This window comes from Capra hircus, chromosome 22, assembly GCF_001704415.2.
Source record: "Capra hircus breed San Clemente chromosome 22, ASM170441v1, whole genome shotgun sequence".
NCBI lineage: Eukaryota > Metazoa > Chordata > Mammalia > Artiodactyla > Bovidae > Capra > Capra hircus.
The window spans coordinates 15,404,255-15,416,444 of NC_030829.1; the positions used below are offsets into that span (position 1 = coordinate 15,404,255).

Consider the following 12,190-nt stretch of genomic DNA (forward strand, 5'->3'; position numbering starts at 1 on the left):
ATCCAGGAATCAAACTGGGGACTCCTGCATTGCAGGCAGATTCTTTACCAGCTCAGCTACCAGGGAAGCTCCTGAGCTACCAGGGAAGCCAGATCTAATCCCTTAAATCTATCCATCATTTTCACTGTATAATCACAAGGGATTTGATTTAGGTCATCTCTGAATGGCCGAGCACTTTCCCCCACTTTCTTCAATATAAGTCTGAATTTTGCAATAAGGAGCTCATGATCTGAACTACCGTCAGCTCCAGGTCTTGTTTTTGCTGACTCTATAGGGTTTCTTCATCTTCAGTAGGAAAGAATATAAACAATCTGATTTTGGTATTGACCATCTGGTGAGGTCCATGTGTGGAGTTGTCTCTAGTGTTGTTGGAAGAGGGTGTTTGCTATGACCAGTATGTTCTCTTGACCAATCTCTGGTAACCTCTGCACGCTTTATTTTGTACTCTAAGGCCAAATTTGCCTGTTACTCCAGCTATCTCCTCACTTCCTACTTTTGCATTCCAATCTTCTAAGATGAAAAGGACATCTTTTTTTTTTGGTGTCAGTTCTAGAAGGTCTTGTAAGTCGTCGTAGAACTGGTCAACTTCAGCTTCTTCAGCATTAGTGGCATAGACTTGGATTACTGTGATGTTGAATGATTTGCCTTGGAAGCAAATCAAGGTCATTCTGTTGTTTTTGAGATTGCACCTAAGTATTGCATTTCAGACTCTTGTTGACTGTGAGGGCTACTCCATTTCTTCTAAGGGATTTTTCCCCACAGCAGTAGACATAACGGTCATCTGAATTAAATTTGCATATTCTCGTCCATTTTAGTTCACTGATTTCTAAAATGTCGATGTTCACTCTTGCCATCTCCAGCTTGCTGCTACTGCTGCTAAGCTGCTTCAGTTGTGTCCGACTCTGTGTGACCCCAGAGACGGCAGCCCACCAGGTTCCCCCGTCCCTGGGATTCTCCAGGCAAGAACACTGGAGTGGGTTGCCATTGCCTTCTCCAATGCATGAAAGTGGAAAGTGAAAAGTGAAAGTGAAGGCGCTCAGTCGTGTCCGACTCTTAGCGACGCCATGGACTGCAGCCTACCAGGCTCCTCCCACCATGGGATTTTCCAGGCAAGAGTACTGGAGTGGGGTGCCATTGCCTTCTCCATCTCCAGCTTAACCACATCCAATTTACCTAGATTCATGGACCTAACATTCCAGGTTCCTATGCAATATTTTTCCTGTAGCATCAGACTTTACTTTCACCACCACAAATATCCACAACTGAGCATCATTCCCTTTTTGGCCCAGACTCCTCATTCTTTCTGGAGCTATTAGTAATTGCCCATTGCTCTTCCTCAGTAGCATACTGGAACCTTCTGACCTGAGGTGGGGGGTGCTCATGTTCTGGTGTCGTATCTTTTTGCTTTTTCATACTGTTCATGGGGTTCTTGTGGAAAGAAAACTGGAATGGTTTGCTATTCCCTCCTCCAGTGGACCACGTTTCATCAGAACTCTTCACTGTGACTTGTTCATCTTCAGTGGCCCTGCATGACATGGCTTATAGTCTCATTGAGTTACGGAAGCTCCTTCGCCGTGACAAGGCTATGATCTATGAAGGGCTCTCCCAACATAATATCTGCTTAGTCAAAGTAACTGGTGAGAAGGTCACCAGAAAGAAGTGGATTTGGAAATAGGGCAACAGGTTGGCCTGGAACTCTTGTGGGGTATGCTCTCAGATCACCACCAAAGTACAGGGAGGCAATGATGGAGAAGTTCTGGCCCAAGCAGTGACTGAGGTTGGTGTAGGAAGGACTGTCCAGCTATAGATACATCAACAGATTTTGTGTCTCCCAAGAAGACATAGTCCAGGAACTCTGGGGTGGTGTCGAATTAAAAATGGAGCAGCAGGGTTCCTCCACTGCAAGCAGCACCCAGAGGCCAGGTAGATGGCTAATTCCAGCTTATATGTGTTGCCATGGTCACGGATTGCTCCATCACCAGCAGGAGCAAGGTGAAGCCTGGGTGGAGCTACCCCCAGAGTGGGGAAAGATCACGAAATCCCACAGCTCTATGCACTGCTGTATCAGTTGATGAATAGATTTAAGTATTGGATCAATGGTGATTTAATTTTTTTTTACTGTGCAGCAGCCATAGGCATCTATGAGAGCGGGCTTCAGGTCCATAAAGTCTTATGGGTGCATACTCGCCAGTTCAACTTTCTGAAGGTGCTGCAGGACTTGCTTTCATATTTTTAGGTTTTGATATTGAACTCAGTACCACAGGACTGGGACTGTACTCCATGCAGTAGAGTCCTCAATAACCAGTCTGGCCCTTACAGAAAGAGATGTCCTCAGTATAGATATGGTCTGATAGATGGAGATGTTAGAGAGTCAGTTTTTGCAAACACACTGCAAGTCTCTAGTAACACGCTGAATTCCTGGGACAGGGCTTTTATATGTTCTTCTCTTCCCTAATATAGTTATGAATTGGATCAGACATAATAAAAATACTTATCAGTTATTGATATGCCCCAAAAGATAGTACACTCTAAAGGAGATTGGTCCTGGGTGTTCTTTGGAAGGAATGATGCTAAAGCTGAAACTCCAATACTTTGGCCACCTCATGCAAAGAGTTGACTCATTTGAAAAGACTCTGATGCTGGGAGGGATTGGGGGCAGGAGGAGAAAGGGACGAGAGAGGATGAGATGGCTGGATGGCATCACCAACTCAATGGACGTGAGTTTGAGTGAATTCCGGGAGTTGGTGATGGACAGGGAGGCCTGGTGTGCTGCAATTCATGGGGTCACAAAGAGTCGGACATGACTGAGCAACTGAACTGAACTGAACTGAAAAGACAGTAAGTTGCTTTTTCTCCCCTCCATCACAGAGGACACCATCCCTATCCTCAAGGAACTCCCAGTGTAGTTGGAAGTATATTCAATAATGTCCACTAAAAAGCCACAACAACTAGACAAGGCTGAGAATCTGAGTACCAGATGAGTGCCAGACACTCTCTGGGTTGGGGGGCTCAGAGGAGAAAGAAAGAGGCTACAGAGAGAGAGAGAGTAGAATCAGGGAAGGAAAGTGAGGAACTGCATCTAAAATAAAGGGTACTGTATTACAGTGTGTGCACAATGCATGCTAAGTTGCTTCAGTCAGGTCCAGCTCTTTGTCATCCTATGGACTGTAGCCTGCCAGGCCCCCCTGACCATGGGATTCTCCATGCAAGAATAGTGGGGTGGTTGGCATCTCCTCCACCAGAGGAGCCTCCTGACCCAGGGATCAAACCTGTGTCTCCTGGGTCTCCTGCATTGGCAGGTGGGTTCTTTACCACTACGGCCACCTGGGAAGCCCACTATATTAGAGTAGGTTCCATAAAGCGGGAGTCTTATTTCAATCCATTGTTTCTTAGTGCCTAGAAGAGAGTGGTTGGATGGCATCATGGACTCAATGGACATGAGTCTGAGCAAACTCCGGGAGATAGCTAAGGACAGGGAAGCCTGGAGTGCTGCAGTCCATGGGGTCCCAAAGGCTGAGACACCACTGAGTGACTGAACAACAAAGCATAGAGTGGGCACATAGTGGGCCACTGGTAAATAGGAAAGAATGAACGGTAGGCAGCGATAGCAATACAAATGCAGGCAGTATCTGATAGCTAAAAGACTTGAAAACAGGTCAAGAAATTTTGATATTTACATTAGTGATGTCCCCTCAAGAACCTTTAGGTATCTAAACGCTGACTCTTCTCACCCCTCCCTTGTGTACAGAGAGCGGGGATGGACAGTGGCTGCTGGTATTGGTCACTGCTGTAACTCCAGGGTCTGGTGTAGTGTCCCGCATTATCAGTGAATACTGAGTGACTAAAAGGTCAGTGTCCTCTCCCTCTGGCCACCCATCTGCGGGGAAGGGCTGGCCGAAGGCCACTCAGCTCCTCCACCAAAGCATTTCCATTCGAGAATGCAACATTTACTGAATGCTAGCCGGGCTCTTTCTGAGCAAGTCGCGCCTCAGTCCCCAAGGTACTGCTAGGTACTAGTCCAGTGCCCAGCACCTGACACTCAATATCAGCGGATGATGCATTAATACGGTCATTATTGAAGCTGGTTACCGCCTAACCCTGCTGGACGAGTCTCGCCGGTTTCCTGCAGGTGGATGGTCCCGCCTAGCGCTCAGAGCAGAGCGCGTCAGACAGGATGACGCTGGCGTGGCTGGCGGGTGGGGCGGCATGGCCCGGTAGGCGCACGCGCACTGCCGCGCCATCCTGTTCTGCGAGTGGGCAGGCGACGCATGCGCGGGCGGCGGCCTTAAGGCGGCCGCGGCCCCGAGTGTCCCAGTCGGCCTGTCAGCCGGCTAGGAGGCAGTGTCTGACAGTGGCGCGGCAGCCATGGCGGCAGAGGAGGAGGAGGTGGACTCGGCCGACCCGAGCGAGAGGTCAGTGCAGCGGGAGCTGCGTCTGGCTCGGGCGCGCGGGCAGTGCTAAGGGCTCTAACCTGCCCGGTCGTTCGGTTGTCCCGCCCCGGCGCGAATCCGCTCGGCGCGCGGAAGAGAAGCTTCTGGCCCCGCTCTGCCCTCAGCGGGCGCCCTTGGGGTCTGAATGTGACCCCGGCTGCGCCAGGAGGCCGCTTGACCCCCACGCCGACGGGTCCCGCGGGGTCGTGTGAGCGGCTCCGCCGGGCGGCCGCGGGAGTGGCTGGGCACCCAGCCCTGCTGAGGGCAGTTTTGCGGCAGAGACGGCTGCGGACCCCAGCCCTGCCCCAGCTGGACCCACGGGCGCTGAGCGGCGTCGCTGCACTTGACTCGAGTCACGGGAAACGGCCGAGTCACTCTGTCCGCTTCCGAGCACGGCTTCCGACCTCAGTTAAGCGCTGCGCTCCGTGCAGCCGGGAGTGAGGGCGAAAGTGCTGTCCGGCCGGGTGTCTCCGGAGCCTGAGGAAGGGGCGGCGCTTCCTCGGAGCAGTGGTGGACCGAGAGTCCAGGTTCACCCCAGAAGCCGCGGGTCGGAAGGGGCTGTCGGGGGGAGGCGGAACGCAGAGTGGGGGAAAGGGGCTGGTGGAGTTTTCAGAAAATGTGTAATTTACCCGATAGTTTACAGAAAGAAAGTTAACACGATATGGATAACAAGTTCACTCAATGATCTCTCAAACAGAGATCTTCCTTTGCTTCCAAATGTTCTGGTGTTACTGAAGAAATGTGTGTGTTTGGTTTTCAGAAGACACATATGTAGAAACTTTAATGAAAGGGGGAGAAAGATGTCTAGTGGGAAGCTTTTTTAAAAAAATTTAGTTATTAGAGTACAAGTGATTTGCTATATTGTGTTCAGGTGTACATTAAAGTGATTCAGTGCAGGAAAAAAAAATATATTCTTTTCAGATTCTTTTCCATTGTAGGTCATTACAGGGTATTGAAAATAGTTCCCTGTGCCATACAGTAGGTTCTTGTTTATCTGTTATATTTATAGTGGTGTGTATCTGTTAATCCTAAACTCCTAATTTATCCCTCCCCCTTTCGCTTTTGGAATTCATAAATTCGTATTCTATATTTGAGTCTGTTTCTGTTTTGTAAATAAGTTCATTTTTATCATTTTTTTTTATTCCACATGTAAGGGATATCCTGTGATACCTGTCTTTCTCTGATTTTGTTCCGTTAGTATGGTAATCTCTAGGTCCATCCATGTTGCTGCAAACGACGATTTTTCATTCTTTTTTTAAGGTCAGTGTTCCCTTGTGTGTATGTGTGTATATATATACATCACATTTTCTTTATTCATTCATCTGTTGATGGACATTTAGGTTACTTTCCTGTCTTCTAGGACTTATAAATAGTGCTACTGTGAATATTGGGGTGCATACATCTTTTGAAATTAGAGTTTTCATCTTTTCTAAATATATCCCCAGGAGTGGGATTGCTGGATCATATGTTCTTTTTAAGGAACCTCCATGCAGTTTTCATAGTGGCTGCACCAGTTTACATTCCCATCAACAGTTAGGAGGGTTCTAATGGGAAACTTTTTGATATACAAAAATATTGTTTATTTTATTGTTTTCTATCTGTAGTTTCATGTACTTGGCAGTAGATGAAGAGCAGTTAATTCGTGGAAAAATTACATTGCTATGAACGTTATTGTCTTATTTCTCAAGGCCAGTCATTCAGATTGGAAAGTAAATAAACTTATATGCTAATCCCCCTATGTGTTTAATATTTTGACAACAGTTCTACTTCAGATGCTGGGAGAAATTTGCGTTATGAAACATAACCTAAATGACAGAGGGTAATATAAAGTCCCATGATAGATGGGGTGTTTGGAAAGATGACAGAAGGGAAAAGTTGTGAAATCCTAGAAACTAGGTTCTTCCCTTGACTTTGTTTTTGTGAGTCATTCACTTCACAAGTCTGTTGTTTTGGTTTGTTGATGAACTTACTTGTTGAGGTAAGATGCCTAATGTCATGTCATCACAAGTAGGAACCTGTTAGCTTATCACCATCTAGTTCGTCACAACATTTTTGGCTCTGAGACTACTTTTATGGGATCTCTTTCGCTGCCATGTTGTTGGGAGGCTTGCAAGTCCAGGGCACACCCAGGAAAGGAATTTGCGGTTTTGGTTGACAGCAGGAGGTCCCTGTAGATAGACTATAAACTATCCTTAGCAGTTGACCAGTCATAGGCCCTTGTTAGAGGTGGGCCTCTTTGGTGCTCTTGATGATACACTTGAGCAGTATCCAGTATATAAGCTGGTGTGACCTTGTGAATTCTATTAAGCAAGTACCTGCTTATACTGGATGCTCCCTAATGTATTCATATTAAACCTTAAGGTGTAGACTATGTGCTAGGTATTACTGTACCCATTTTTCGGGTGCAACTGCAGCTGGGACTGCAGCTGGGACTGCAGCTGGCACTCCACCAGTGAGTAGTGGGAGTAGATTGGAACTCCCTTGCTATCTGGATTTAGTCTAAGGAGCTTTCCCCCATCTCTGCTTGCTTCTCACTGAGATTGGGCTTACTAGGATGTTTAGTTCTTATTTCCTTTGCTTCACTGATACTTTGTTATTTAGTCCTGCATTGATACAGAGCTCACTTTTTAATTTTTTTGTTGTTGGTTAATCAGCAGTCAGCTGTCCCAAGAGCAAAGTGGATTGTGAGAAAACTGAAGTCTTTGAATCCAGTTCCTTATTTTTAAGATGTTTCAGGTTTAGATGGGGCAATGGTATTAACAAAGGAAACAATTATAAAACGGTCAACCGTCATTTGAAGGCTCTTTGTTCTTCACTTGCTAAATCATGTCCAACTCTTTGCAATCCTTTTAACTGTAGCCCGCCCCCCCTCCCCCCCAGGCTCCTCTGTCCATGGGATTTCCCAGGCAAGAATACTAGAGTGAGTTGCCATTTCCTTCTCCAGGGGGTCTTCCGGACTCAGGGATCAAACCCACATATCCTGGTTTGCAGATGGATTCTTTACCACTGAGCCACGCTGAGAAGCCACAAAGGCTTTTTGGATCATATGATTCTTAGCCTTTCATTCCTAGTGTAGACGGGCATGCCTTGGAGCCATTTGGTTTTCAACATCTAATCCTTTTCAGTTGCAGTACTGTTGAGAAAGCAATATGTAACAAGAGTTAGGTAGACTTCTGTTAATTACTGCAAGGTTTGTCCCGGAGAATGTTTAATTATCAGTTGGGTTTAGAGGAAAGCTGTCATGGAATTGCTTGGTTGCAGAGTAGACCATAGACTAGCCAATTTGCAGTGGTGGTCTAGAGTTATTGCTAAAATTTCAGGAATTTTGCCAGCAGTTGGCAACTTGAAATCAGTCATGGTGGTTGTACTTACATGATGGAAATCATCAAATAGTATAAATAGGGGATTTTCCCCCCTTCCTCTCCAGTGGGTTTACCCTACTGGATTTTCATTAGAGTTTGATTGTGGTTTTTTGCCTTGGAGATAAGATAGAGAAATCCACTCTCCTATCTTTTAAAAGACTTCTCAGATCAGTGACCCCTCTCTGTTGTCATCTCCCCTTTCCAAATCCTTACCTCTTGACTTATTAAAAATCACAGAACTCCTCAGTGTCACATTCCAGTGGACTTCTATTTTTCTTAATACTTACCTTTCTTGGGTCCTTTTTAGTCTTTGACACTAAAGATAGCTACTCTCTTTGGAGACTTTTATCAGACATTCTAGCTCTTATGACATTTTGCTTTTTGTCTTACCTGAGACCAGTAGTTAATTTTGTTTTTCACCCCCATTCACTCTCTGAGATTCTGTCTCCATCTATGTTTTCATTGTGTTTTTTACTCACAACTGCTTGAGCTATCCTGTCTGTAGGGAGGGCTCAGAACTCCTTAGGATGAAGCCTTCTTCAGTATCCTAGTGATGTTTCTAATTGTGTATCAAATGTTTGCAACTGGTTTCTCAAATGTAACAAGTCCCAACCAGGATCTCATTTGCACCTCCTTCCCTTGAACTAAACCATACAAAAAGCTCAGTGCACCTCCTCAACTTCCTGTTTTTGTTAGGGTATTTAGGTACTTAGGTATTACCCAGATAATCATGATGGTGTGATCACTCACCTAGAGCGACATCCTGGAATGTGAAGTCAGGTGGACCTTAGGAAGCATCACTATGAACAAAACTAGTGGGGGTGATGGAATTCCAGTTGAGCTATTTCAGATCCTAAAAGATAATGCTGTGAAAGTGCTGCACTCAGTATGCCAGCATATTTGGAAAACTCAGCAGTGGCCACAGGACTGGAAAAGGTCAGTTTTCATTCCAATCCCAAAGAAAGGCAATGCCAAAGAATGTTCAAACTACTGCACAATTGCACTCATCTCACACACTAGCAAAGTAATGCTCAAAATTCTCCAAGCCAGGCTTCAGCAATACGTGAACTGTGAAATTCCAGATGTTCAAGCTGGATTTAGAAAAGGCAGAGGGACCAGAGATCAAATTGCCAACATCCTTTGGATCATGGAAAAAGCAAGAGTTCCAGAAAAACATCCATTTCTGCTTTATTGACTTTGCCAAAGCCTTTGACTATGTGAATCACAACAAACTGTGGAAAATTCTTCAAGAGATAGAAATACCAGTCTACCTGACCTGCCTCTTGAGAAATCTGTATGTAGGTCAGGAAGCAACAGTTAGAACTGGGCATGGAACAACAGATTGGTTCCAAGTAGGAAAAGGAGTACGTAAAGGTTGTATATTGTCACACTGCTTGTTTAGCTTATATGCAGAGTACATCATGCAAAATGTCAGGCTGGGTGAAGCACAAGCTGTAATCAAGATTGCCGGGAGAAATATCAATAACCTCACATAGGCAGATGACACCACCCTTATGGCAGAAAGTGAAGAAGAACTAAAGAGCCTCTTGATGAAAGTGAAAGAGGAGAGTGAAAAAATTGGCTTAAAGCTCAACATTCAGAAAACGAAGATCATGGCATCTGGTCCCATCACTTCATGGCAAATAGATGGGGAAACAGTGGAAAGAGTGGCTGACTTTATTTTCTGGGGCTCCAAAATCACTACAGATGGTGACTGCAGCCATGAAATTAAAAGACGGTTACTCCTTGGAAGGAAAGTTATGACCAACCTAGATAGCATATTAAAAGCAGAGACATGACTTTGCCAACACAGGTCCATCTAGTCAAAGCTGTGGTTTTTCCAGTGGTCATGTATGGATGTGAGAGTTGGACTATAAAGAAAGCTGAGCACCAAAGAATTGATGCTTTTGAACTGTGGTGTTGGAGAAGACTCTTAAGAGTCCCTTGGACTGCAAGGAGATCCGACCAGTCCATCCTAAAGGAGATCAGTCCTGAGTGTTCAATGGAAGAACTGATGTTGAAGCTAAAACTCTAATACTTTGGCCACCTGATGCGAAGAGCTGACTCATTTGAAAAGACCCTGATGCTGGGAAAGATTGAAGGCAGGAGGAGAAGGGGATGACAGAGGATGAGATGGTTGGATGGCATCACTGACTCAATGGACATGAGTTTGTGTAAACTCCGGGAGTTAGTGATGGACAGGGAGGCCTTGTGTGCTGCAGTCCATGGGGTCCCAAAGAGTTGGACATGACTGAGCGACTGAACTGAATTGAACTTAGGTTTTTGGTTCTTCTGGTCCTCCAGATTAAGAAATGTGGTACTGTCTTTTCACTCTCCCTCCCCCACCTCCATTGATCCAAACACAGAATCTATTACCACGTCCAGTAGCCTCTAAGTGCAGCATCACCTTTCCAGCCTCATTGTCAGCTGGGGGCCTCAATGTTCTGTGCCTATGCTTTCCACATAACTTATGGAAAGTCAGTTACTTTTACACTCGCAAGAGGCACAGTCTAATATGTAGCACAGCCACCCGCAGTAGAGGGCTTCCCAGGTGGCTCAGTGGTAAAGAATCCGCCTGCCAGTGCAGAAGATGTAGGAAATGCGGATTCGGTTCCTGGATCAGGAAGATCCCCTGGAGAAGGAAATGGCAACTCACTCCAGTATTCTTGCTTGGAGAATTCCTTGGACAGAGGAGCCTGGGGGCTACAGTCCATGGGGTGGCAAAGAGTCAGACACTGTGAGCACTCATGCAGTCAGTCGCACACACAGTGTGGTGGTATTATATGTCCCCAGCCTGACTTCCGAGCCCTTTGCAGGCGGTGAGGCTGCTAACTTTGGAGTCTTATTTCCTTCCTGTGCTCTGGGCTCAAGCCAAGCTGTGTCTTTCATTGTTTCCTACACATGTGCCTTGCTTACCTCCCGTTTTTCCATGACTTGGTTCAAGGTGATTTCTCTGACCCCAAACAGAGGGTGAACTCCCTTCTTTTCCTGCACTTTCTTCATGGCGCCTCCATCATGTCCTGTAGTATCGTTTTTCTTTCCTTGTTTTGTCAGATCATTGAAGATAGAGCTTTTGTGTTACTCAAATGTCTGGTTGAGCCCAGAGGGGCTTTATAAATAGAAAGTTTCAGTAACATTTTAAGAATTAAACATTTCAACTGTTCTAAATTTATGCTGACACAAACATTAGGATAAAAAATCCTAGTACTTGATTATTCATTTTGCAGTTGATTTAAATTTTTTTATTCCAAAATATCAAAGTACATCAATAGATACTGTTATAAGAAATTCAAAGTTTAAATTTGACTAGGATGAGTTTGAGCAGTTAGAGTCATAAACGTAAATTATATCAGAGAATTGTGAATATGGTTCTTCTCCTTGACCTTGGATGAACCAACAGGGAACCATGCTTCACTGTTTCACCTTCTCTCCAAAATGCCAGTTACAGACCAGCAAATGCAGATGTCATTCCTGTGACAAAGAACCTAACAAGAGATTGTAAAGTCCCATGGGTGGTACACTTAGTAAAAACAACACTGACTAACACATTTCAGAATAAAATGTGCCTCTGAATGAGTCCTTAAAGTCTATATTATTTATAATAGATGTTCAGTGCTCGCTTCTGCAGCACATATACTAATAAAATTGGAATAATAACAGAGAAGATTAGCACGGCCCCTGCGAAAGGATGACACAAATTCGTGAAGCGTTCCATATTTTTAGAAATTGACTGATTGTTAAGCAAATCTGTACACAAAAATAAAACTATAAAAATAACAACAAAAAAAATGGCATGTTAATCATTTAAATTATGACTTGTGTGAGACATACTCTTTTTTTTTTTCTTCTTCTTTTCCTGGGTAGGATGTAAGAAGTCATTTTCCAGGGAAAAAAAGGTCTTCATTTGCCCAAGGGTTATCATTTTCACTCTGGAAGTTTTCAGTCATTCACTGGTTAAGGAATTATTTCAGAGGAATACATATATTTATAACTCTAATCAGTTTGGATATTTATAATAAAAATGAAAACCTCATAGTTTCTCTAAATGAGGTAGATAGAATACTTGCTTAGAGTAGCTTATAGAGAGCAGTAATAAACATAAGTTTTTCTTTCTTGATAGTACCAGTCAGTATAGGCCATTTTAAACAAACCTGTAATATAATGAAATTCTCTTTACTTGTAACCTAATTAGAAATGTTATTTAAGTAGCCAAAAACTATGTGGAAACTGACCAGACTTCTGTATATTTTCTTCAGAATACTTTGAAACCTCTTTCACTGTTTCACAATATTTACAGTTTGTGCAATTCAGATTTAGTAATACTATGGATAGTCAAATGCCTTAGAGAAGAAAACAGGAATTACTAGGAAATTTAAATGTTGATAGCCTAGGATACAA

General features: G+C 44.3%; 1 protein-coding gene across 1 annotated transcript in view; it reads left to right on the top strand.

The window, feature by feature from the left end:
• ABHD5 (abhydrolase domain containing 5) overlaps positions 4,279-12,190 on the top strand; it is a 38,621-nt gene continuing 30,709 nt past the window's right edge. The window contains exon 1 of the mRNA XM_018038326.1: positions 4,279-4,412. Within this exon, the coding sequence (XP_017893815.1) occupies positions 4,366-4,412 (47 nt within the window). The 5' untranslated portion in view covers positions 4,279-4,365. The remainder of the gene's footprint in view (positions 4,413-12,190) is intronic.